We start from the raw sequence: 27,352 nt of genomic DNA, 5'->3' as shown, positions 1-27,352 counted from the left end.
TAATATGTGGCAAAATTATAATGAAAAACAAGGAAACAGTTCATAAAAATTTAGGACAGTGGATACTTGTGGAGGGAGATGGTAGCAAGGAGGGGCACAGGGGGACTTCAGAAGTATTGTTAATAGTCTGTGAAGCTGGTTGATAGGTACTCGAGTATTTATTCTTGATACCCTGCACCCATATACTATATAATCTTTTGCATATACATATATATCTTTACTCCCCCCAAAACCTGGGAAAAAGTAGCTAATGTCCCCAAACTCAATAATGTAACAGCATAAAAAAGTCCTCCATCCAGCATAATCGAGGTATATTCATTCACTCAATAGTTACTGAATTCCTATTTAAAGTCAGTTTTTGTTATAATACTTGTTTTAAAAATGTGAAATTAATGCAATGATATATGATGGAATACTCTGACCCTAACAAGGTTTAAAAGAGAATGGGAGATAAGGAAGTGAAAACAGGGGGTATAATTTTCCAATGATTTTTTACTATAATGAGTAAAATAAATATGAGCAGGTAGCTATCAAGTGGGGCAGAGAAAGACCATGGGGACCCGAGGGGATTAATTTAACCTGGAAGCTTAAACCAAAATGTGTTTGCATGCTGACAGTACTGATATATATAGCACAGAGGGAGAAGGTAATGACATAGGAGAGAGATAGGATAAGTGGAAAAGCAAAGTCTTTGTGTAATGGAGAGTGAATGGAATCTAGTGAATAAGTAGAGAGGTGGAGGGGTTGGTCTTAGAAACAACTTGGCAGATCTGGTGTTGGGAAGATAGGCTAGTTCTCTTCTGGTTGCTTCCAACTTTTCAGTAGAATAAGAGGTAAAGGGAAGGGGTTTTGGATGTTTTTAAGAGAGCAGAAGGTGTGAGACATGAGGGAGTCAAAGAATAAACTGATTAAGGAAATGCAGAGCATTACTGGGGAGTGCTGAAGGCCCCATGTGAGATAAGTTAAAATGGGTATGTAGGTTTCTCTAGTTATATTCTGCTGCTCAGATGCAGCCATGGCATAAGAGGACAATTGAATTTAACTAGATGAGTATGACGGAGGAACAGAAAGGCAAAGGGGCCATGGCGTATTTAAAGGAATGATGACTGTGATGTTCCTCGAATCTAAGCTGGGTAAGCTGGGAAGATAAGAACATGTGGTAGTTAAAGAGCAATCAGTTCTAACCGATTATGAGGCCAATGGATGAAGAATCCTGAAAGGGACAAAGACTCACTGGAGGGTGTGTACTGAAAGAAAGAAACTGGCAAGAAAAAACCACTGTCAAAGAGTGGAATGTGTGAACCAAGATTTTTGAATGTGTTGAAGTCACTGGTAATGACAAAGGCTGGCATCTGAAGTAGGAACAGTCTAGGACTGAGCCCTTAACCTGTGGGATATGGCTAACTCTTAAGACTTAGTGTCAGAATTGATTTTTTTTTTTTTTTTTGAGACGGAGTCTTGCTCTGTCGCCCAGGCTGGAGTGCAGTGGCGCGATCTCAGCTCACCACAACCTCCGCCTCCTAGGTTCAAGTAATTCTCCTGCCTCAGCCTCCTGAGTAGCTGGGATTACAGGTGTGCACCACCATGCTTGGCTAATTTTTTTTTTTTTAAATTTTTAGTACACACAGGGTTTCACCATATTGGCCAGGCCAGTCTTGAACTCCTGAACTTGTGATCTGCCTGCCTAGGCCTCCCAAAATGCTGGGATTACAATCACGATCCACTGTGCCCGGCCCAGAATTAAACTTAAATACCTAGTTGATGTCAGAGAATTGGAAAACTGGTTGGTATGAGAGTAAGACTTCTCAGTGATAGTAAGACTAAAGGTTATGATGATGGATTATCTAGAAGTTATGGATTTCTAGAGATGATTTAGCTAAATATATACAACATATAATGTCATTAGTCCTTATGGTCTTTTGACAGTATCTTAGTTCATTTTCTACTGATATAACAGAATACTACAGACTGGGTAATTTATAAAGTACAAGAGTTTATTTGGCTCAAGGTACTGGAGTCTGGGAAGTCCAAGAATATGGTGCTAGATTCTGGGAAGGGTCATCTCATGGTGGAAGACATCACATGGATAGCTAGCAAGCCTGTGCACAAGACAGAGAAAATGGCAGCCGGACTTATCCTTTTATCAAGAGCCCACTCCCGCAATAACTCACTCCCACAATAATGATATTAACCCCTTCAAGAGGGCAGAGCCTTCAGGGTCTAGTCACCTATTAAAGGCCCCACCTCCTAATACTGTTCAATGGCAATTAAGTTTCCAACATATGAACTTTTGGAGAACACTTTCAAATCATAGAATTTTGCCCCGGCCTTCAAAATTCGTGTCCTTCTCCCATGCAAAATATATTCATTCCATCCCAATAGCCCCAAAAGTCAACTCATTCCGGCATCAACTCAAAAGTCCAAAGTCCAGAGTCTATCTAAATCATATATGAGCCAGAGTCAAGGCATGATACATCCTCAGGCAAATTACCTTCCTGCTGTGAGCCTGTGAAATCAAAACAAGTTATTTACTTCCAAAACACAAGGTGAGAAAGGCATAGGATAGATATTCTCCTTCCAAAAGGGAGAAATAGGAAACACAAAGAGTAAGAGGCCCCAAGTAAATCCAAAACCCAACAAGGAAAACATTAAGTCTTTATTTTTTTGAGACGGAGTCTCGCTCTGTCGCCCAGGCTGGAGTGTAGTGGCGCGATCTCGGCTCACTGCAAGCTCCGCCTCCCGGGTTCACGCCATTCTCCCGCCTCAGCCTCCTGAGTAGCTGGGACTACAGGCCCCTGCCACCACGCCCGGTTAATTTTTTGTATTTTTAGTAGAGGCGGGGGTTTCACCATGTTAACCAGGATGGTCTCGATCTCCTGACCTCGTGATCCGCCCGCCTTGTCCCCACAAAGTGCTGGGATTACAGGGGTGAGCCACCGTGCCCGGCTGAAAACATTAAGTCTTAAAGCTGGTGAATAATCTCCTTCGACTCCACGTCCTACTTTCTGGATACACTGGGGCAGGAGTTGGGCCCCCAAGACCTCTGGCAGCCCTGCCCCCATGACTTTGCTGGTCTTAGCCCGTGCAGGTCTCACAGGTTGGAATCTTGTGCCTACAGTTCTGACAGGCTGACGCTGCACGCTACTTGCACTACAGTTCTGTGGTTTTGGGGGATGGCCCCATTCCCATGACTCCCCTAGCCATTGCCCTAGTGAGGGTGCTCTGTAGTGCTTCTGCCTCAAGACAAGTTTCTGCTTGCCCCCTGTGCTAGCTGCAACACTCTTACAGTAGCCATGCCCCCGTAACTCTTGTAGTTTGCAAGCCTGTAGACTCAAAATCACATGGCCGACACCAAAGCTTACTACTTGTGCCTTCTAGAGTAGCAGCCTGAGCCACATCTGGGCCTCTTTGAGCCACAGCTGGGGCAGCTACACTAGAATGTGGAGAGCAGACTCCCAAGGTGGCCATGGGCAGTGAGCACGTGGAGGGTGTCCCAGGCTGATCCCCCAAAACCGTTCTGCTCTCGTAGTGTTCTGAGACTACTATGGGAGGCACAGCCTTGAAGATCTTAAAATGCCTTCAGGCCTTCTCCCATTGTCTTGACTAGCACTTGGCTGCCTTGTAACCAGTCATCTCTTCAGCACACATCCCTGGTTTACTCTCCTAAAAGATACCTTTTCACTTTTTATATGGTCAAGCTGCTAATTTTCCAAGTCTTTCTGTTCCGCTTACCATTTAATTATAAATTCCATTTTTAAATCATTCCTTCCCTCTTGCACCTTACTATATGCAGTTAAAAGCAGTCACAAAGCAGTCTGAATGTTCATCGCTCTGAAGTTCTGCATTCCATAAAGTCCTAGGACAATGATGTAATTCAGCAAAGGTCTTTGCTAATGTATAATAAGGATGGCCTTTACTCTCAGTTTCTGTTTGAGACCTCATCAGAATAGCTTTACTGTGCACATTTCTATCAACATTCTGATCATGTCCACTTATCTCTAAAAAGTTCCAGAATTTCCCTATGGCTCTCTTCTTCTGAGCCCTCACCAGAATCACCCTTAACATTCTATTCACAGCAATCTAGGCTTCTTCTGGACTCCTACTTAAAATTCTTCCAACCTCTACCCATTAACCAGTTCCAAAGCCACTTCCATATTTTCAGATATTTGTTGTAACAATGGCCCCACTTTTTTGTGCCAGTTTTCTGCCTTGGTCCATTTTCTGCTGCTATAACAAAATACCGGATAATTTATAAAGAACAGAAGTTTATTTGGCTTTCAGTTTTGGGGGCTGTAAAGTCCAAGAGCATGATGCCTGCATCTGGGAAGGGTCATCTCATGATAGAAGACATCACATGAAGTGCAAGCGAGTATGTATGTTAGATAAAGAGAAAATGGAAGTAGGACTTACCTTCTTGTCAGGAGCCCAATCCTAAGATAACTAACCTACTCCCACAATAACAGCATTAATCACTTTATGAGAGCAGAGCCCTTATGGCCTAATAACCTTTTAAAGACCCCATTTCTTAATATTGTTAAAACAGCAATTAAGTTTTCAAAACATGAATTTTGGAGGGACACATTTAAACTATAGCAGAGGGCAAATAATAATCAGTTCTAATAAGAGTTTCATTCTTGACTTAGACCTGTGGTTTATAGTGTTGAGATGAGTGATGTGGCCGAATGTCCATGAACATTTAACATATTTGCACAACTATTCAAAAAATGCTTTCAATGTATTGCCATCCTTATGACTCCTTATGTGTAAGTAGAAACAATACAGTTTTCAGAGCTTCCTCAATTTTCTTTTCTTTTCTTTTTTTTTTTTTTTTTTTTGGAGACGGAGTCTTGCTCTGTCACCCAGGCTGCAGTGCAGTGGCGCAATCTCAGCTCACTGCAGAGCTTCCCCATTTTTTTTAAGCTACCTACCCAATCTCCACTTTCTTCTCTTGCAGGCCTCCTTTCTTAATTAAAGAAAACTAAAACCACTGGACAAGTGCTGTTTTAAACCCTTGCTTTCACCCCTCCCCCGGTCAGTAAACCTCAATTGTCTTGAGGCATAGTCTCTCTCTCTCCTATTCACAACTTTCCGTCCTTACTTTTGATAGCAATCTCTTCTATTTCCTCTAAGATCTTGCTCCATCAATAAGCATTCATCTATCTTATATCTTTACCCTATCCCTCTTTACTTATCTCTTTACTCATCTAATTATAAAAATACTTGGAAGCCTGAGGTAGGTAGATCACAAGGTCTGGAGTTCAAGACCAGCCTGACCAATATGATGAAACCTTGTTTCTACTAAAAATACAAAAATTAGCCAGGCGTGGTGGCATGTGCCTGTAATCCCAGGTACTCAGGAGGCTGAGGCAGGAGAACTGCTCGAACTCAGGAGGCGGAGGTTGCAGTGAGTTGAGATCATGCCACTGCACTCCAGCCTGGGCAACAGAGGGAGACAGCTGGGCGACAGAGCAAGCCGCTGTCTCCAAACAAATAAACAAACAAAAAAACCTTGTGTCTCTCTCTTCAAGAACAAAATAAGACCAAACAAAACTTCCCCTGATGCTATCAGTTACTGCCTTAACTCTCTCCTTCCTGTCTCTAGCAAGATTCTTAAAAGTCTTCATTCAGTTTATTTCCTTAGTTTATATTCGCTTCTCAGCCCATTGTAATGTATCTACAGCATTTCTACAACTCTGCTTGAAATTACCCACCAAGGCCGGGCACAGTGGCTCACGCCTGTAATCCCAGCACTCTGGAAAGTCAAGGCGGGTGGATTACCTAAGGTCAGGGGTTCGAGACCAGCCTCAACATGGAGAAACCTCGTCTCTGCTAAAAATACAAAATTAGCCGGGCGTGGTGGTTCATGCCTGTAATCCCAGCTACTTGGGAGGGTGAGGCAAGAGAATTGCTTGAACCTGGGAGGCAGAGGTTGTGGTGAGCTGAGATCACGCCACTGCACTCTAGCCTGGGCAACGAGAGTGAAACTCTGTCTCAGAAAAAAAAAAAAAAAAAGAAATTACCCACCAAAAATCATTATGTTCTCCATAATGCCAAGTTTAAAAGCCACCTTTCCATTTTTTATCTTTCTGGATCTTTCCAGTGCATTTTAAATAGCTGATCACATTCCTTCCTTCTTGACACACAAATTCCTTGGTTTTTATGACACTATTCACTTGGTTCTCCTACCGCTAAAAATGTTCCCCAGATTTTCATTCACAATCAATCCTTTTTCCTCTCTATATTTTCTCACCAGGCAAAAGGAGGAACATCTAACTGTCAATAACTCCATCAAAGACTTCATAGTTTTAATTCATACTTCTAAACTATACTATATGCTGATGACTTTCAAATTTGCAGCCCTGAACTCTTCTTTGAGCTGAGCTACCACAGATTATCCTTTACCTGGATATTTCATGGGCACTTCAAACTCAGTGTCCAAAACTTTTCCCCTGAAAGTGGCTTCTCCTCCCATATTCTTTTTCTCTCTCTGCATATATGAACCACCCATGTAATCATCTAATCAAAAGAACTCATTCATCTTGGATTCCTCCCTCTTCCTCATCATGCCTCTCTCATATCCATTCAAACACCAAATCCTGTCAATTTACTCTCTTAAAACATTTTTAAAAATGAATGCCCCATTCTCTACCTTCACTACTTCTACCCTAATTTAGGATCTCATCATCTCTTGCCTATATTAGATAAGAGGTTCTACAATAACATCTTATTTAATCAATCTGATATTAATCCTGGCCTCTCAATTTTTCCCGTAATACAGCCAGAATGATCTAATATACAAATATGATAATTTCACTAACCTCCTTAGAATGGTTTTGCAACCCATATAAAAGTCTTTTTTTTTTTTTTAAATCATGGCATACAATACCTTCTTTGACTTGGTTCAAACACCACTGCTTGACACTTCTTGGTTAGAACCCTCTACTTCTGAATACCAATCAGCTTTTAGTTTCCTGAATATCCCATAATGTATCGTGCCATTGTGTCTTTGTATATTCCCTGTGATCTTTCTTCTTTCTCTGCTTGATTCTTGCTTAGCATTCAACACTCAACTTGTACATGAAGTTCTCTACAATTTCTCTTCCCTAAATCCCCAGATGGGATAAATGGCTGTCTTTAATGTTTCTATAAAATTATCTTGATCATTACATAAACATTATGTATTATTTTCTATATGTCTCCTTTACTAAATTATGAACTTGTTGAAGGTCAATTATCTAGCAGTGTATCTGATGCACAGGTGTTTAATATCTTTTGTAGAGTTAAACCGAATGATCATTCAGGTTGGTTTTAATTTTTCCAGAGTTATAATAATGCTGCAATAATCAGTTCTGTGCAAATAATACTTTTAATTTTAAAAATTTTATTATGATAGATTCTATGATAAAAGATTACTGTGTCTAAAGATATGAACAGGTCTTATTATTCTTCAATAATTTGTTATTTTTAACAGTTGAGAAAATAAGAGGCAACTGCTCAAAAATTTTTACACTATAGGCCAGGTGCGGTGGCTTACGCCTGTAATCCCAGTACTTTGGGAGGCCAAGGCGGGCGGATCATGAGGTCAGGAGATCGAGACCATCCTGGCTAACACAGTGAAACCCCGTCTCTACTAAAAATACAAAAAATTATCTGGGTGTGGTGGCAGGCGCCTGTAGTCCCAGCTGCTCTGGAGGCTGAAGCAGCGGAATGGCCTGAACCTGGGAGGCAGAGCTTGCAGTGAGCCAAGATTGTGCCACTGCACTCCAGCCCGAGTGACAGAGGGAGACTCCATCTCAAAAAAAAAATTTTTTTTACACTATAAATACATATTTGGAAATTTTTGTCATAATATTTACTAATATAATTTACTTTATGCCAGTAACCAGTGAGTTTCAGAATAAGAGTTAAACAATCAATTCGTGTAGCTAACATCACTAATGTTCTATGTGTAGCCCAGTCTCAACACTACTAGTTTTAGATTACAGTCAAAATGTATTATGAGGCTGGGTGCAGTGGCTCTTGCCTGTAATCCCAGCACTCTGGGAGGCCGAGACGAGTGGATCACCTGAGGTAAGGAGTTCGAGACCAGCCTGACCAACACGGTGAAACTCTGTTTCTACTGAAAATACAAAATTAGCGGGGCATGGTGGCACATGCCTGTAATCCCAGCTACTTGGGAGGCTGAGGCAGGAAAATCACTTGAACCTGGGAGGCGGAGGTTGCAGTGAGCTGATATTGCACCACTGCACTCCAGCCTGGACTACAACAGCCAAACTCTGTCTCAAAAAATAAAAAATAAAAAATAAAATAAATAAATAAATAAATAAATAAATAAAATGTATTATCAGACTTTTTTTTTTTTTTTTCAAGACAGGGTCTCATTCTGTCACCCAGGTTAGTGTGCAATGGTGCATTCATAGCTTACTGCAACTTCAAACTCCTGGGCCTAAGCAATCCTCCCGTCTCAGCCTCTTGAGTGACTGGGACTACAGGAGTACAACACAGTGCCCAGCTAATATTTTAAATTTTTTGTAGGGACAGGATCTCGTTATATTGCCAAGGCTTGTCTCAAACTCCTTCCTCAAGTGATCCTCCTGTATAGGCCTCCCAAAGTGCTGGGATTACAGGTATTGTGAGACTTTTTTAAAGATGCAGAATTTATCAGTTGCCATTGATGAAACATCAACTTTCCTAATACTAGAAAGGGAAAAGCAATCTACCAAATTTTTGAAAATGGTCAGAAATCCACAGTATTAAAAAATAATACATTAAACACAAAAGTTTTCATGAAGCCATCCTATCTATGAAAAAGCAAAAATAACTTCAAGCTATATTTTCAATGTATAAAAGTTACTAGTATAATGCACCGAATTAAGGCAAACTATCACCATGGGCCAAATTTAGCCCACTAGCTATTTTTATAAATAAAGTTTTATTAGAACATATCCATGTTCATTCATTTATGTATTATCTATGGCTGCTCTCACACTACAATGGCAGAGTTAAGCAGATGCCACAAAGATTACATGGCTCACAAAGTCTAAAATATTTACTGTTTGGTCCTTTATAGAAAAAGTCTGACAATTCCTAATCTAAGTTATCGGGGGGAAAAAAAAAACATACTTCTTAATGCTGTCTTTTAAAAATACTTACACTGAAGAAAACAAATTGCACTCAAAGTACATAATTTATATCAGTATCCTGTTTTTTCTCATTTCTTTGGTAGCACTTCTAATGAACTGTTTTCATTCAAACCCATTCCTGTCACCAGTTCCCTCACCACAGGTTCCTAGTTCTCTTCTTTGGTATCTTCTGATATAATTGACAATAATAATAAGTCTCTTCTGATGTGGTCTGACTCAAAGATGTAAATGGTTCCAGGAAAAAAAAAAAAAAAAAAAAAGACATAAAATGGAATAAAAGTTTGTGAGTAACCAGGTGGACAAAGTGTGCACTTGGGGAGGTGGTTAATAATTGAGAGTATCGTAGAGAATGAATGACAATAAAAACAATCACGTAAGTATTTTAGGAAGAAGAAAAAAAAAACTAAAAAGAAGGAAAGAAAAGTAAAAACGAAAATCAAACTATTTTTAAACTATAGAAAATTTGCACATTTAAAAAGCATAAAAGCACCATTCATTTAGGAAAGCCTTCTATTTACCTATCCAAACAGGCAAAGAGTCCAGATTTCCCTCCTACTGCACAAAGTACTTTGGGAGCACAGCGAGGTCGTGTCATCAAGACTGTCTGATGAGAGAGTCTATGTTCAGGCATAAAGTGGTACTTTAGGGCTTCATTCAAAAGATGTTTACAAGTACGATCATCACGAATAAGATGATTTGCTTCATATAGTCTAGTGAGAAACTTAACGCTCAACAATGGTAATCGTACACTGTTTAGTAACTGTGCTAAGTATTTCTGGCGTTCTTGCACATCATACTTGATCCAAGACTCTAATGCATAAAAAACAGTCTCTTCGGTAGCTACATTCAAACAGTCATTGGAAACAATTTCATCCAAGTCAGCATGTGTAAGCTCAAAAAACTCTTCAGTCTGGCAAACAGCTTCAAAATTCTGGCATATGTATTTAGTGGCTGCCAAATAAAGGTCATGGCAACCATACGTTTCTGCAAAACGAGAAATTCCAATACAATTACCAGGATCAAGTTGGCTTTCAAGAAATGCACAACATTCTTTCAGGACAAGTTTTATCTGGAGTAGGTTTGCTGCTGGCAGAAGAGATTCAACTGTGTCCTGAGAAATAAAAACAGTCCCTGTATAGGCATACTCCACAATGGCCTGGAGAGCAGTTTCATCAATGCATTGAAACTCAACCTCACTGTTCTCTTTTTCAGAAAGGTTTCCAGTGAACATAGCTTTGAAATACGGGCTGACGCTGGCAAGTACCACTTTGTGAGCATGGATTTTAACATCACCTACTCGAAGAATGATGTCACAGAGTTCGTGATGTTGGCGAAGAAGATTCAAGCCCTGCAGAAGTTGTTCAGAATGCAAGTGGGTTAAGTTAGCAAGCATGTAGGTCGGGGATGTGTGGTCCATCTACAGAAAAATAAAAAAGCATAGACAGTTATTTCAAAGTAATCTTGTCAATAACACTGCTTTTCAAATAGTACAGAATAATCAGATTTGTAATTTATTTGCCTGTTCCTTGGTTTTTAAATACTTCATAGTAAATACTAGAACTAGAGGCTTTCAGAGTTAGAAGGGATTTAACAATCATATAATTCAACCTATTTATTATAGATATTAGGAAATGGAAGCCCAAAAGGTTACATGAGATGCCCCAAACCATAAAAATCTCTGACAATGGACTTTTGGATCAAAACTCTACCAACTTTTTCATTTTGTTTCCCTTGCATTAAATTCAAGTCTGAGCTATCACTGAAATAAAATGAAAATATGAGGGGAAAAAATTGCTTAAAGTAAAATTATATGTAGAACAAACAACACTATTTGCCAACCAACAGATGCTTTAATTGGACAGAAATTTCATGTTAACACACTTTACCCAAAATTCCAATAATTGCTTTGATAGAGGGTGCTGAATTTAATGAAGGTACCATTACTACCAATTAAATTAATTAATTATGAACAGAATACAAAGTTCCATAATGAGGGCAGTAAGGCTCACTTACTTATCTATATATACCATACCCACTCAACTTTTTTTTTTTTTTTTTTGACGAAATCTCACTCTATCACCCAGGCTGGAGTCCAGGGGCACGATCTTGGCTTACTGCAACCCCCGCCTCCCAGGTTCAAGCAATTCTCCTGCCTCAGCCTCCCAAGTGGCTGGGATTACAGGCACCTGCTAACACGCCTGGCTAATTTTTATATTTTTAGTAGAGACGAGGTTTCACCATGTTGGCTAGGCTGGTCTCAAACTCCCAACCTCAAGTGATCCACCTGCCTCAGCTTCTCAAAGTGCTGGGATTACAGGTATGAGCCACCGCACCTGGCCTCAACTCTTGATCATTAATTCAGATCATGCCCACTCAATCTACTTGCCACTTTGTGCTTCTGGAAGATGAAAAAGAATAAAAATAGCAGGGAAGAAAAAAGATGAGAAAGAAAAGAAAGTGGAGAGACAATAAAGACTATGGTAGGCAGAATAATGGCTCCCCAAATGACATTCACATCCCTATCCCTGGAACCTGTAAATATTACTTTATATGGCAAAAAGGGACTCTGGAAAGGATTAAAAATTTTGAGATGGGGAGATGATCCTGGATTATCTAAGTAGGTCCAAAATGCAATCAACATGTACCTTTTAAGAAGGCAGAAGGAGACGTGACACAGACAGAAGAGGAGGTCATGTGACTAAAGAGGCAGAGACTGGAGTGCTGCAGTCACAAACCAAGGACTGCTGGCAGTCACCAGAAGCAAGAAGAGGCAAGAAGAGATTCTCCCGTAGAGCTTCTGGGAGGAGCATGGTCCTGCCACCTTAATTTTAGCCCACTGACACTAATTTCAGACTTCTGGCATCCAAAACTGTGAGAGAATACATTTCTTTTGTTTTAAGCAACTGAGTTTGTGTAATTTGTTACAGCAACCTTAAGAATTAATACATGAATATTTCAGAATGGACTGTAGCAGTTGCTTTGATGAGACAAAAGGAATACAGGACATGTACATAATATAAGCTGTTTTCTTCCTGTCTCATTCACATTTCAATCACAAGTTATGGCAACAACAAAAAAGTACATTTGGTTTCCATCTTAAAACCATCAATTCCATCAATTTAAACATTTTGAACACTATTGAGAGAGTAAAGAACTTCATTCTTGTACATTTTTAAGTGGAAAAAATCCAACTCTTGAAATTTTTATCTTCATCAAGTACGTAGTTGTTTCATACTTATTTCACACTGAATTGTAAGTCAGTTAATATGGCCACTTTACAGTTGATAACAGCCTCTACTGCTGATCTCTGCAAATAATCTCACACCTATCTGCCAGAAAAATTCTCAAATGTTATTGCAGTCATGGTATAAACAAGTCCCAAGAAGCTTCTGGGTCTTCCAGTAGGTACTCTTTTTCCAGAACATAATACATACTAGTAAGAAGATGGCAATCAGGAGGCATAAGTTTAGATCTGTACACCTTCTGTTAGTTACTCCAGTGTTCACGTTTTTAAACTATGTAACTTCTTTTAGCCTCAGTTTTATGAAAAAGTTAAAATCTAGACTTAAAAGTGAAGAATGAATAACAGGAAAGGCAAGTCGATAGAAAAAATAGGTAATGGGGTTAAGAAAGCAGTCCTTGTTAACTTTACCTTCTCAATCTTTGTTTTCCTTATTTGCAGAATGAGATCATAACAATACCTGTACTTTATTATTCAGGTATTAATGTAGCTGAGGTTTTTGAGGATCAAATCAGACAATGTACATAAAAACATGATAAACTATAAGAATAAGTGATATTGTACTACAGTAGTACTATGGTAGTAGTGAGGCAATAGAGATAAAACAAGATCAGTGAAGAACACAGACTTTGGAAATATAAGGTAATGAGTTTTAGTCCCATCTGGATCTTGAATTGTATTATTAGGGGGAATAACAGGTACCAGCCTTTCTTAATCTAAGTACTAATTGTTTGATTCATAAAATATGAATGCCCCACTTATCTCAGAAGTTTAACTGAAAGTGATTCTCTAAATTATAAAGTTCTACACAATATACAGCTTGAGGTGTTAAGAATATAGTATTTACGCCTCACTGTACTAAACTGCCGCTTCCCAATATCCCCACTTTCACTAATTCCCATTCTTTCCCACGATGACCTTTTACTCTTATGATGCTCATGTAATGACTATAACTCTATATAAAACTTGCTATCTCCCAAATATTTTCTTACCACACGTTAGATTTTGTCTATAACCTTTCTCCTCTCATCTTCCTTTCCTCCAATTCAAATTCTCAAAACTGAAGATCAAAAATTAACTTTACCTGGATGTCTATAAGCATTTATTTACTATATTCCTTTTATTTACTAATTTACTATATTCCATTTATTTACTAATTCCTGCAATTAGTTCAATTATATGAGTTGCTCTGTAAAACATACTCCCTTCAACTCTCATTTTCTGATTTAACAAGGAGAATGGTAGACTAAAAAGTGAAGGATGAACAACAGAAAAGGAAAATGTATGAGAAAAATAAGAGAAGAGATTGAAAAAGGAGACCTAGTCACTTTGTAAATTCATCTCTCTCTCTCTCAGACTAAACAATTATGTTTCAAGATATTTAAAAGAGCCTGAAAATGAGATTCTTGAATCATTACCAATGCCACAGGACTGAAGACTATTTTCAAAAATAAGACAGTAAATTCAACAATATGGTAAGATTTCTGTTAATTTCAGATAACATTCTAAAATAAATTATTAAAGATTTGACTTGTGAATACCAATAAGAAGATGGAGAGATCTTTAGGATTAGGACATATGAGCTAAAAATAGTAAGATATGTTACAGACTAGGTTTGTTTCTTTTTAAAAATGTATTTAGAAGACTTGTAGATCAGAAAAGTAAACTTGATATTTAACTAGATACTAGTAAATAATTTTATAATGCCCTTCATGATGTTTCAAAGAACAAAACTAAAAAATATATAAGCTAGTTCAGTTAGCTAAATTAGCAACTGGTGGAACAAATACCCCCCATTAAATATACTACTTAATGGAATGAGGCCTAGAGGGATGTTCCTAGTGGTATTCTATAAGGCCAAGATGAAGATGTTTAAGTCCTGAACTTTGAAGATGACCTGAAGCTGCAAAGGACAGCAAAAGCATTGACTAACACAGTAAGGATCCCGAAAGACCTGATATCTAATAACAAGAAATTTAAAAGGGATAAACGTAAAAATTCTATAGCGGATTCCAAACCAACTACCCAAAGTATAGAATAAGAGAGAAAAGACTCATCTGTAGGATGTGTTTAACAGGTTTAGGGATTTTAATTGCAGTACTATTTTAACACCATAAACTTATGTGGGTTTAAGCTGCATTAACAGAACTATAATAGACAGAAATACAGAGGAGAAATTTTTGCTTCGCTCTGCAAATGTCAGTCCATATCTGTAGTACAGATTTTGGGTATCATCCTTTGAAAGGGATCTAAACAAACTGTAACACCTGATGAAGAGAAGAAATTCAAATCAGGTCTTACAGGTAATGGAACTGAGGTACTGAGTCTGGGAAAAAAGGAGGTCTGAGTCATCACACGAAAAACCAAGGAATGAAAGTTACTCAACAACAACAGGAATAACAATTATAATATAGGGTTGTTTTGAGGATTAAATGAGTTTATACATAAAAAGGGCTCAGAATAGTGCCTATCACTTAGTAGGCTCCTAATAAATATGACTTATTACTAGTAAATTTTTTGAGTTGTCCCTTGAGAGGTATTCAACTTTCTTTGTTGCACTACCTCTCACTATTAGATAAGAAATCCACTCTGTCTTCTCTGATACCTTGGGCAACAACAAGTATCACAGAATTGTTGATTCTCAAATTAACGTTACGAATTATTGACTAGATTCATTTTTAATATAAGTAGGAATCACACAGTGATAGATCCTATATTGCTAACCTAATTTTTGTGTACCCAATTCAAAACTGGTAAATTACCATCAACATATGACATGCATGCATGACACAATATAGGTCTGTAAATACACATATTCATATATGTACACACACAACACATGAATATACACACATGCATATATTTGTATGATACACAGTATAGTTTTAAGAGACTGGGCTTTCGTACCAGGTTTCCCAGGTTACAGTACAATGGGATGTATTGTTTAACAGCTATGTGACCTTGGGAAACTCAGTCAAAAGTCTCAATTTTCCCACTTGTAAAAAAGCAGACAAAAGTGTATAAAAAGTAGTTGTAAATATGCCTTTCTATGTGCTGGTACATAAGCACTCAATAATTGGTAGATGTGATTTATTTTTATTGTTCATCAACCTTAAAAAAGCTTGGTTATTGCCAACTATATCCATGAAACGCCTTTCCTTCCATGCATAACAAAAAAGAAAGGAAATTTGCTTACTGTCCAGGGAACAAATACCTACCAAAGCCAGGCCAAAGCCTCATTAATTCTATCAGTAAAGAGATATATAAGCCATTTTAAAATTTAGATGGCTTATTAGATTTAGATAGTTTATTACTTAGAGAGTGAACAGAAGATTAGCCGAAGAGTAAACTGCCTGGATCCTTGTCCTGCACATCAAAAATGGTAACACAAAAAAGGGGCTGGCCCAGTGTAAACTATGGCTAAGCAGTTTTCTATTCTGTAGCTCTATTCTAAGAGTGTGGGGTGGGGTCAAAAGTCTAATACCTAATCACAACCAGGGAAGTGAAGAGAAACTGTCTCATGACACACTTCTAGGGGAAATAGAGAGGTGAGTGGGAAATTGGGAGATGACCTCATAGCAGCTCCTTAGAGGCCTCTCACCCTCTCATATTCCAGGAGAATCACAAGGTGTGTCAAGCCACAGATAAGCTTCAGTCCTGAGGTCCAAGTCTTTGCCTACATAGATACATGCAAGGTGACCAGAGTACCATGACAAAGTTGTTCCCCTACACTTATGCCCCTAAAATACTTCTTTATCTCACTTTCCTAGATCTATGTTGTTAAAACCTTTTAAATATTTTCTGACCGTTCCAACTAGTGAGTAAAACATTCTTTTCATTTGAATCAGCAATGGTTCATTTTACTTCATAATAATATAAATTATCAAAGTGTTTAAAATGGGCCAAAGAAAAGGCACTGATAAAGGTAATTTCATAAAAAAAAGCCTATGCATATGTTTATAATTATATTAGATGCAAATGACATACTTTCATTCCTTGTAAGAAGTACTGAGAATAAAGTTTAATTTTAAAAATTATAGTTTTAATGCTTAATCAAAACAATGTCAACTAGTAACTTCAACAAGGCAAGATAAAAATAGGTAACAACTTAAAATGAATTACACTAGCAGTTTGCCATAACATAATTCTTTTACTTTGTTTTGTTTTTGTTTTTAAGACAAGGTCTCATTCCTGTTGCCTAGGCTGGGGTGCAGGGGCAAGATCTTAGTTTACTCACTGCAGCCTTGACCTCCTGGGCTCAGGTGACTGTCCCACTTCAGCCTCCCAAGTAGTTGGGACTACAGGCACACACCACCACGCCCGGCTAGTTTTTGCATTTTTTTGTAGAGAAGGAGTTTCACCATGTTGCCTGGGCTAGTCTTGAACTCCTGGACTCAAATGATCACCCATCCTGGCCTCTTAAAGTGCTGGGATTACAGCTGTGAGCCACTGAGCCTGGCCAAATTAATTCTTAAAATTTTTAATTTGGCCCCTTTCCTCTCTCAAAAAATAGGACTTCAGAAAAATGCGCAGAACTCTAACATTTTCAAATACAAAGTTTTTAAAACAGTGATTTTCAAAATATGATTCTTGTACCAAGAGCATTAGCAACATTTGGGAACCTGCTAGAAATGTAAATTTTGAGCCCCATCACAGTTGTAAGCAATCAGAAACTACATAGATCATTGGGGTTGCAGGAAATGGACAAACTGTGTTTTAAGTCCTCCAGGTTATTCTTAGGCAAAAGTTCCAGAACCAGTTAAAATATTTATAGCTCAAGTTTAACAGCTTAAAAATTACTGAAAATTATTTCTAAGAAATATTTCAAATAAATTTTTTTTAGAGACAGGGTCTCACTATGTTGCCCAGGCTGGAGTGCAATGGATATTCAGAGGCATGATCATGGCGCAATACAACCTCAAACTCCTAGGCTCAAGTGATCCACCTGCCTCAGCCTCATCAGTAGCTGGGACTACACCACTGTGTTTGACTCAAAAACTATAATGCCTTCAAAATTATAAATGACAACTGTAACTATACTTGGTTCTCAGCTATCTACCCATAAATGGCTAAAAAACTAATTCAAAGAAGCAATACTTTCCAATCTTCAAAGCCCCACATTTGTCAAACAGTTTTACACTGGCAGTTTCATTTACCTCAGTAACCACTTTGCGTAAAAGGAAGTGTATGTACCATAAAAAACAGGAAAGAACAGTGAGTAAAAGTATTAATTTTAGAGTTGGAGACACTTGGATTTAAGTCTACATTTTGCTACTTAATAGCTGGGCTATTTGATACTTGGGCAAACTACTTATCCTTAGCTTAAACATTCTTATTTGTAAAATTTGTTGTGGATTAATAGGATTAAATGAGAAGTATGTAAGGAAAAACAGATCAATGGAGAGCAGAAAATATAAAAGTAGATCATTTGATATGCAGGTTTAGTATATGATAAAAGTGGCATCCCAGCAAGGGAAAATAGAAACGTTTAAATGTGTTGAGATAACAGAATGGCCATATGGAAACAGGTAAAACTAGATTTCTGCTACATACCTACACCAACAGGATAAATTCCAAATGAATCAGAGGTATACATATGAAAAATGTAATTATATAAATATTAGAATGAAATGGGGGTGAAAACATGTTGAAATTTAGTCCCCAATGCGGTAGTATTGAGAAGAAGGGGTTTTAAGAAGTGATTGGCAGAGTCCTTATGAATGGATTGATCTACTTACAGATTAACGAATTAATATGTTAGCAAATTAAAGGGGATTTATCATAGGAGTGGGACCAGAGGCTTTATAAAAAGAAGAGAGAGAGCTAAGCTAGCACACTCACAGCCCCCTCACCATGTGAGGCCCTGTGCTGCCTTGGGACTCTGCAGAGTTCCTACCAGCAAGAAGGCTCCCACCAGATGCAGCCCCAAGAAAGCTCGCACCAGATGTGGCCCCCTTGACCCTGGACTTCTCAGCCTCCATAACTGTAAGAAATAAATTCCTTATATTTATAAATTACCCAGTTTCAGATATTCTGTTACAAGTAACAGAAAACAAACTAAGACAACCTGAGATTAGGGAACAGTTTCCTAACTGAAACAAAATCCATAAGACATTGGTGAAAAAATAGGTAAAACTGACTACATTTTAAAAACTTAGAATAAAGAAATCATAAGTAAAAATATAAATGAGACTGGGAAAAATATTTGTAGCATATATAAAATTTTTATCAGTAATTATAAAATATTTCTAAAACTCTCTAGCCCTATAGGAAAAATTGGTTAAAGAAATGAACAGATGTTTGTTAAAAACATAAATGGTTTTAACCATACAAAAATTGCTCAACTTCACTTAAAATCAAATACATTAATACATAGAGTTAACAATTTTCTCTTGACAGCATACTCTGTTGGTGAGGATGTGAGAAACAGGAAATCTCACTCATTGCTGTGGGAATAGAAAACGATACAAAACCTCTGGAGGTAAATCTGTCAAAATCTAGCAAAATTACATTTGGACTTATCCTTTGACCCAACAACCCTACTTCTAAGAATCTATCCAAAAATTACACTGGCAAAAATGTATAAAGACACATTCATAAGGCTAATAATAATTGCAGGTCTATTTATAAAAACAAAAGAATATACTCATGTTTCTTATTCCTCATATTTGAGAGACCAAAAGGCAACTGACCAAGAATTTTAAAACAACTCTCATGTCCAGCAACGAAAGAATGGTTGTGAAAACTATAGAGCATCCACACAGTGGAGTACTATACAGCAATGAAAAGGAACGGGGAATCTCTGTATGGAATACTCTGCAGTGATCTCCCTGATCTAAGCAAAGTATGTTTAGTGTGTCACCATTTATCTATGAAAGGGAAGATTACAAATATACATAATCATTTCTATTAAAAAATAGAAATAAAAAAAGAAAATTTCTAATAAAAAAAAGTACATACAATATGTACTTTTAAAAGTTACCTACAAGAGGAGGTATGGAATAAACTAGAGAAGGTAGAGATAGAAGGTAGACATCTTTGAATATACTCTGTTTTATAGATTTGATTGTGGAATCAGAAAAGTATTTTACATAATTATAAAGCACAATTAAATCTTAAAAACATGATCCATAAGAAATTTGAAAATACAAAGGAAGAAAATATGTACCTAGATAGTGGCCTTACCATACCATTCCAAATAACTTTAAAACAGTAATCTGATAGTCTTTATTGCAATATGCCCTAAAATATACATCTTACGCTGTTTTCAGTAATTGCATTGTTGATGAGGACACTGTTTATTTGTATTGTGACACTGTTAATGTGTGCATTGTGCTATAAAGCAAATGAGTAATGATATGATATTCTATCAACCCTAGGGTCACTGTGATCTAGGATTCTTGGTACGGGAAAAAGAAGATAAAGATATAACACTAAGATGTTAATTAAATGTATGTATATAAATAACAGTAAATATTCATAATACATAATTTCTATATAATTTATAATATATAAATATTATATGATGTATATTAATATTAAATATAACATATTATTATATAATATATAAATGCAATATATTATTATATTAATATTATGATATATACATGTAATATATATTATAAATATATATTAATATAATATATAAATATATAATATATAAAATACATGTGAGCTATACATACATATTAAATCTATGTAATCTTAAGGAAATATATGTAATATTTCAAAGAAATATATGTAATATATAATATATGTAATATAAGTATTATATTTATATTTATATAAATATAAATGAAATACATGTAATACTAAGGAAATATATGTAATATTATTTTAAGGAAAAAAATAAATTATATTTCCTAGCTCTGTCTATTGAAAAGGTCTAGAAACTGACCATCCCAGTAGCAAAGAACATTTCTAGCATTCAGATGTAGTCCTTAAATACCACTTCCCTCAAAGAGAACAGAACTCCTTGGGCAAATAGCTGATATTATGTCTGGGGCAGAAGATGTCAAGACAAATTTGGAATCCAAATCCTAGGTGGTGTAATCCTAGCACTTTGGGAGGCTAAGGTGGGAGGATAGCTTGAGCCCAGGAGTTTGAGACCAGCCTGGGCAATACGGTAAAATTCCGTCTCTACAAAGAAAAAAACGAACAAAAAAATTAGTTGGGTGTGATGGCACACGCCTGTAGTCTCAGCTACTTGGGGGGCTGAGCTAGGAGAACTGCTTGTGCCCAGGAGGTCGAGGCTGCGGTGCACAGTGATCACACAACTGCACTCCAGCTTGGGAGACAGAGTGAGGCCCTGTCTCAAAATAAATAAATAAATAAATCCTAGGTAGCAAGAAAGCTATCAAATACTACAAGAGTAGTATAAAAAATATTCAGGGGCCAAACTGAATAGGCTTTCACTAGTCAAAGACAGGACAAACTGATCATCAATAATAACAACTGCAATTGATTAAAAGATATCAGATATTTTAAATGCATGAGTTAATAATGATACTTAAAAAAAAATCCTAGTGGTCACCACTGGAGGATGCTAATGTACCAACTCATTATCTGAAACCTAGTAAACAAAGAGAAAGAATCAAACATTTATTATGCCTTTCCTATGCTAACTGTACTACTGGGTTTTGAAATAGATGACTTTGTATGTTTTTGTTTTTTAAGAGATAGGGTCTAACTACCTAGTCCGGACTAGTCTCGACCTCCTGGTCTTAAGCGATCCTCCCACTTTGGCCTCCCAAAGTGCTGGGGTTACAGGCATGAGCCACTACACCTGGCCAAATTTCTCTTTTTAAAAGTATCCCTGTTAATAAATAAAGAAGGAATAATGGAATATTACCATTTTGCATCCTTAATAAATCTTGGGCATTGATTGTGAAGGGCTGTTTATATCACAAAAAGAGAGAGAGCTAGATAATTGGACCTTCTGATGGAAAAACATAACACCCATGAGTATTCTCACGTCCCACCCCCAACATACACCAAAGTCAAGCCAATTAAACTACAGTCAATTCTCTAGCTCCAACTATTAATTTACACAAAATATAGAAAATAGAAAAATCATGTTAAACAATACCAGAAAGATGCAATTAGCAAAAACATACTATGAAAAATCTTGTAAAATAAACTAAATTCTTCATCAAATAAACTGCAAGAAATAAAGAGAATGCACCTATAAATTTAAAAGACATATCAATCAAATACAACCTGTGAACCATACACTTGTGTGTGCACCCACATGTTTAGAAAACAGCTGGAAATTTACACACTGACTGGATTTTAATATATTAATTAGTCACTGATATTTTTTGTTGCTAAATAGTGGTATTGTGGTTGTGTTTTTAAGAGCTTTTTTCTTTTACAAATACATACTGAAATTGGTGTACAATGGTGTGATCATAGCTAACTGTAACCTTGAATTCCTGGGCTCAAGGGATTCTCCCTCCTCAGCCTCCTGAGTAGCTAGAACTACAAGTGCATGCTACCATGCCTGGTTAATATTTTTTATTTTTATTTTTTGTAGAGATGGGATCTCACTATGTTGTTCAGGCTGGTCTTGAACTTTTGGCCTCAAGCAATCCTCCTGCCTTGGCCTCCCAAAGAGCCGCGATTACAGGTGTGAGCCCCCATAATCAGCTGTATTGAAATATTTGTAGATGAAATAATATGTTGTTAGGATGTGCTGCAAAATAATAGGGGATGAGGGAATGGAAGGGGATATAGATGTCATCATGAGTTGATAACTATTGAAGATGCGTGATAGGTAAATAGATAGTCATCATATTATTCTGCTTTTACATGTTTTTGAAATTTTGCACAGTAAGAGAGTTTTTTCTTAAACAACAGAAACATAAGGCACTAAATTTTGAATAAGACTTACAGTTTTAGAATCCTAAGTTCAGAGAGATTAAATGAATTAGCAAGATACATAATTAGTAAAAAACGTTACTGGGACTAGAATGTTTTCTTAATCTTAGAACAATGCTCTCTACACATTACATTCAAAAAATTAAATGCCAAACAATGTCGAGCTGCTTAAAATATTTACTGAATCAATTTATAATTGTTATCACTTCTCATAAAACGAAATTATTCTACAAAAGAGCGTCTAGAATACCTTTGACTGTCATATGTACCAGTTAATGTTCTAAGCTTTTTACATGTATTAATTCCTTTCATCCTCAGAGCAACAATATAATAGGTACTGTTATTACTACTTTTTCTGTAAAATTTTCTTTATCTGTAAATATTATTCTTTATCTGTAAAATTTTCATCTACTTAGGTTTATCTTCCAAAGCCATTACATACTTCTGTCTTCAGTCAAAACTGTAATTTTAAAGAAAAATCCAACTTGTATTGCATATTAATTACTATGTATAAGTTAACAGAATTTCACGTCTGTTGCAAACAGTTTTTCAGTGGACAGGAATTAATTATGTAACTTAGACGCCTGTCATAACATGGATTCAGAAATAACCCATTTTACAGATAAAGAAATTTGAGGCACAGAGAAATTAAGTCCGAGGCAAGATTTAAACCTTGGCACTCTGTCTACATAATTCTTAAATATTCTATTACACTGACTCATTTATTAAATAAGCTCAGAATTTCTTAATTGTATTAAAATTTTAACTCAAACAAGAAATTAAAAATGTGCAGAATAGAAATACAAAGAGGATAGATCATTCACATAAAATCTTTAAAAAATATACACACATTAGATACAAAAATACATCAGGGCTTTAAAATGAAATAAAGAAGGATCCATGGAACAATCATTGCCTTCTGGTATTTGTCTAAAAGCAGATTTGGTATAGCAGGTTTCTCTATATCCCTGCTATAGTTTTTGTTCTTTCTTTCTTTTTTTTTTTTTAAACGATAAAGCAAACACTTAATAGTATTCTGAATCTTGGTAACTGCATTAGTCAATATCGAATAAAAAGTATCTATTTGAAATTAAAACGAAATCAAACTTTCCATAGTCTACAGTAACTTAACTTTAGCCTCTGAAACCAAGTTAATAAAGGTCAAGTTGTGAGTTTAGTCCCTATCTACTTAATTGACACCTAAGCCACAAAACAGTGGTGCTGAAATCAGTTGGGAGGCAATTATCTGCCACCATATAAATATAGATCACACCCAGAGTAAATAAATGGTGAAGAGAAATCAAGATTACTACAAAAAAAAAAAAAAAAAAAAAAAAATTCAAAGAGACAGTTTTCTTTAAAAGGAGAAAATAACCGATTTATGAAATTAGGAGAATATTTTATCACATCTGCTCTTTTCTTAAATTTCTTTCCCACAGTTCTTTTCTCATAGGATAATTCAACTAATAATGGTATATAATTTTATCAGTGAGCCTATGGAACAAGTTAGGATATTTTCCTTTTATCTGAGATTTGACTTTTATTATTACTTGACAAACAAAAGTAAAATTAGAAGCCTGTCAGAACTCTTACTGGATGTGGTAATGACTTTAGGAACTTGCTTTCTTCTGTGTTATTTCTGAATCCATGTTATGACAGGCGTCTAAGTTACATAATTAATTCCTGTCCACTGAAAAACTGTTTGCAACAGACGTGAAATTCTGTTAACTTATATATAGTAATTAACATGCAATACAAGTTGGATTTTTCTCTAAAATCACAGTTTTGACTGAAGACAGAAATATGTAATGGCTTTGGAAGACAAACCTAAGTAGATGAAAATATATCATTCATATACATCAAGAAAACTGACTCAATGCTGTAAAATAAGCTCATAATTTCTTAACTTATTAAAGTGTTACCTCAAACAAGAAACTAAAAAGATTTTGAATAGAAATCCAAAAAGGGTAGATTAAAATATATATAATCTTCAACCAAACAAGGATTGAAAGAAAAAATAATAAATTTAAAAATATATAATTAAATGATATATAATAAAACATATGAATAATGGAAAAAAAATCTTAATTTTATCCTAAAGTTTCAACACTGACCTCCACCAAAACCTTCTCCAAGCTCTAAGCAAATGTGAGTTATACTTTCTTCCTCTATCCAATTACTCTTTTGTGGAAACACCCATAAAATGTTCCACAGTCCAAATGTAGAAGATGTAACCTCAAAAAATTCTTGAGAGGATTAAATGACTTAATATTTACTAAGTACCTAGCATGGTACCTGGCACATAGCAAATACTCAAAACATGGTGTTATTATAATTGTTCGTTAATACTAATAGCAACTTTCATTTGCATAGCATTTCTTCACAATAACTTCTCAAACTATACAAAATTCTTACTAGTTTACAGAATTCACACTGATGTTCAATATTCCTGGATGTCTGTAAAATTTGAGTAAGAACATAGAAAAATCATAGTGATTCGCCCAGGGAACTACTATGTTATCTCTGATTCTGGAAATAAAGGAGGTTTTAGGGCAATTATGTTTACCCTTAAGTTCAGCTAAAAAAAAATTAACATATGTAGCACACACATTCCTATAATTCACTAATTTAACTACACTCTTGAAATTATTGAAATTTTAAACTTGTTTTAGCTGAATTTGCAATTTTCAATGTATCCTTAACCACTTCCTTTTAACCTTCTGAGGTGTACTATTAATAAAACACCTGATAGTGTATTCTACTATTCTAAAAATTGATTATAAATTTGTACTCTCTCTATATATGATTAAATACGAAAGGCTTTTTAAGTCAATATAAGAATTCCTAGATTTCCAAAGTAAGATTTAAAAAAAATTTGCTTCATAATAAACAGAATACACACTCAATGAATGAGATTTACGTTCCACAAAATAGTTCTAAAAGATAATTAGTAAGACGTGATGCTGATGAAGTCCCATTTCCTAAATATCCACTACGGAGACTAATGCATCTTCTAAGTCTTCAATCAAAGAGACAAAATATAACAGATATAAAATAAATTGCAATCTGTAATGTATAGTGATTCACAGGGACCTAAAAAAACAATCAAAAGGAAGACTCATCTTGCTTTGTTCCCAGGAAAAGGGCATGATAACTGCTTAAGTATCCACGTCTCTCATTTAAGACTTTCGAAGTCCTTTTCTGTGATTCCATGATTACCACACAACCTCTAGTTATTAACTTGGCTTCCCAAGTTCTTGGATACAAGAAAGAGTGCACTGGATTTTCAACTTGAAAATTCTGATTCAACATAAACTGGCACTGTAATGTGTACATCATTCTCTAGGTTAGTTTGAACTGGGTTCCTCAAGTCTGGGCAATACATGGGTCTACACATTTGAGCTTCTTAGGTTGGGACTATGAGAAACAGACACTTTCTCATTGACAACTGCTACAATCATTTCTTGTTTTTCACCTCCCTGTCTTTAACCTGTCCCTAAAATGAAACATGTTAGCCAAACCTAATTTAGGCAGATTCATTTAAACACGAAAATGGCTTATTAAAACCCAAGTAACAGCCTAGAATTTAAACCAAAACATAGGATGTATATTTACACAGCCTCATTTATATTAAGTCTATTCCCCATCCCCACCCCCCAAGAAACAAAACAAAACTGATATTCAAATCGTAATGTAAGGCAAAAATTCAGAAATTATTTTTGCGCTTGCAACAGCTGGGAGCATTATTTATAAAGCTGTTTAGCATATGTGACTCAATTATCCCAAGACTTTAAAAAGTATTTAAGAGAAATCCCACCTGGTACAGAGAAGGGTAGGAATACTTGCATTTGAAGTGCATAAATTTGGGTCTTCAAATGATAACTTAGACTTTTCGCACGAGTCATTCAAAAGTAATTGTATTAATACTCCTTCAAAAAAAAATCTCTCTTACACACTCCAAAGCATTCAGGCTCACACTAGATACGCCAGCTCCTCCACTGTGTTCGTTTAAGTATCATTTATGATAAGGAGAAAATGCACACAAAATTCTCAGTTCGCCTAAAATAAATAAATGTCTACTATTATTCCTAAATCCACAGGGCAGAATTCTCTTAGAACCGTGATGCCAAGAACTTCCACCGCAAGTGAAATTGTCTTCGCAATCTCTATCTCTAGGAGACTGAAAGGCCGCAGAGATGCTTGAGGATCCTGCAGGGAGGCTAGGGAGGCAGACGGAGGGGGCGGAGGGAAGGGGAGAGTCCCACAGAGGAACTGCATTAGAAGGAAAGACTTTGATAACGTCTAAGGGAGAGGCGGTTAGCTACAGGGAAAACAAACAAACAAACAAACAAAAAACAGACCTATTTCCAGATTATGTACGTTGTAAAGAAAACGCAAAGTGATGAGGGTAAGGAAACGTGGTCAAAAACAAAAACAAAAAAAACAAACAAAAAATTAACCCTCTGTGGCCAGAGGGTTAAGAGAAGTCGACAAAAGGAGAAAGGGGAGGAGGGCGGGGGCGAATAAAGGCCCCAAAGACCAGGAATTGAAAAAAAAGTACCCGATTTGTGAGCTTGGCCGTGGTCCGGATCTTCTGTCCTGATAAGCAGATGGCAAGAGGAAAGGATCACAGTTACTCAGGGTGGCAGAGAGTAACGCGTTTACAAGGGTAACCAGCCCTGCACAAGAAGATGTCGTCTCTCTTTCCACCTGCTCCGCTCAGTCCTTTGCCTCTTACTCTAGCACCAGTGGCATTCAGGCAAAACACTGCCAAAGTCTGCACCGCTGGAGGACAGCAAAAGGAAAATACCTGAGTCCCAGTAATCACACGGGAAGCGACAGGAGGAGGAGCCGCGGACAACTGGAGCCTGGGCTGGATCCTCACTAGCTCCGGTCAAACCCCAACTCTTACGGGTGGGGCGGGCAACTTCCGCCCAGAGCAAGGAAAGCGTCACATCCGTCTAATGTCTTCACCCCCTCCTCCCTTCTCCGCTCTAGCTACGTTTGCAACGTTCTGACTTCCTCTTCCAGGAGACTTTGGCCTAGTCTCAACACCTGACGTGGACTACATAACCCAGCATTCATCACG

The 27,352-nt window shown here is 36.7% G+C and overlaps 1 protein-coding gene across 2 annotated transcripts in view; it reads right to left on the bottom strand.

The window, feature by feature from the left end:
- KLHL28 (kelch like family member 28) overlaps positions 1–27,313 on the bottom strand; it is a 34,815-nt gene extending 7,502 nt beyond the window's left edge. The window contains exons 1-2 of one of the 2 annotated variants that reach the window (XM_009211468.4): positions 26,825–27,313; positions 9,662–10,560 (exon numbers count right to left, since the gene is read on the bottom strand). In XM_009211468.4, the coding sequence (XP_009209732.1) occupies positions 9,662–10,560 (899 nt within the window). In that variant the 5' untranslated portion in view covers positions 26,825–27,313. The remainder of the gene's footprint in view (positions 1–9,661; positions 10,561–26,824) is intronic. The other variant, XM_003901746.4, reaches the window with a different exon arrangement.
- Between the last annotated feature and the right edge of the window lie 39 nt (positions 27,314–27,352).

The sequence above is a fragment of the Papio anubis genome, chromosome 7 (assembly GCF_008728515.1).
Source record: "Papio anubis isolate 15944 chromosome 7, Panubis1.0, whole genome shotgun sequence".
In the NCBI taxonomy this organism is placed as follows: domain Eukaryota; kingdom Metazoa; phylum Chordata; class Mammalia; order Primates; family Cercopithecidae; genus Papio; species Papio anubis.
Note: the sequence above shows the minus strand (reverse complement) of the source record. Positions and strands in the feature narration are given on the sequence as shown.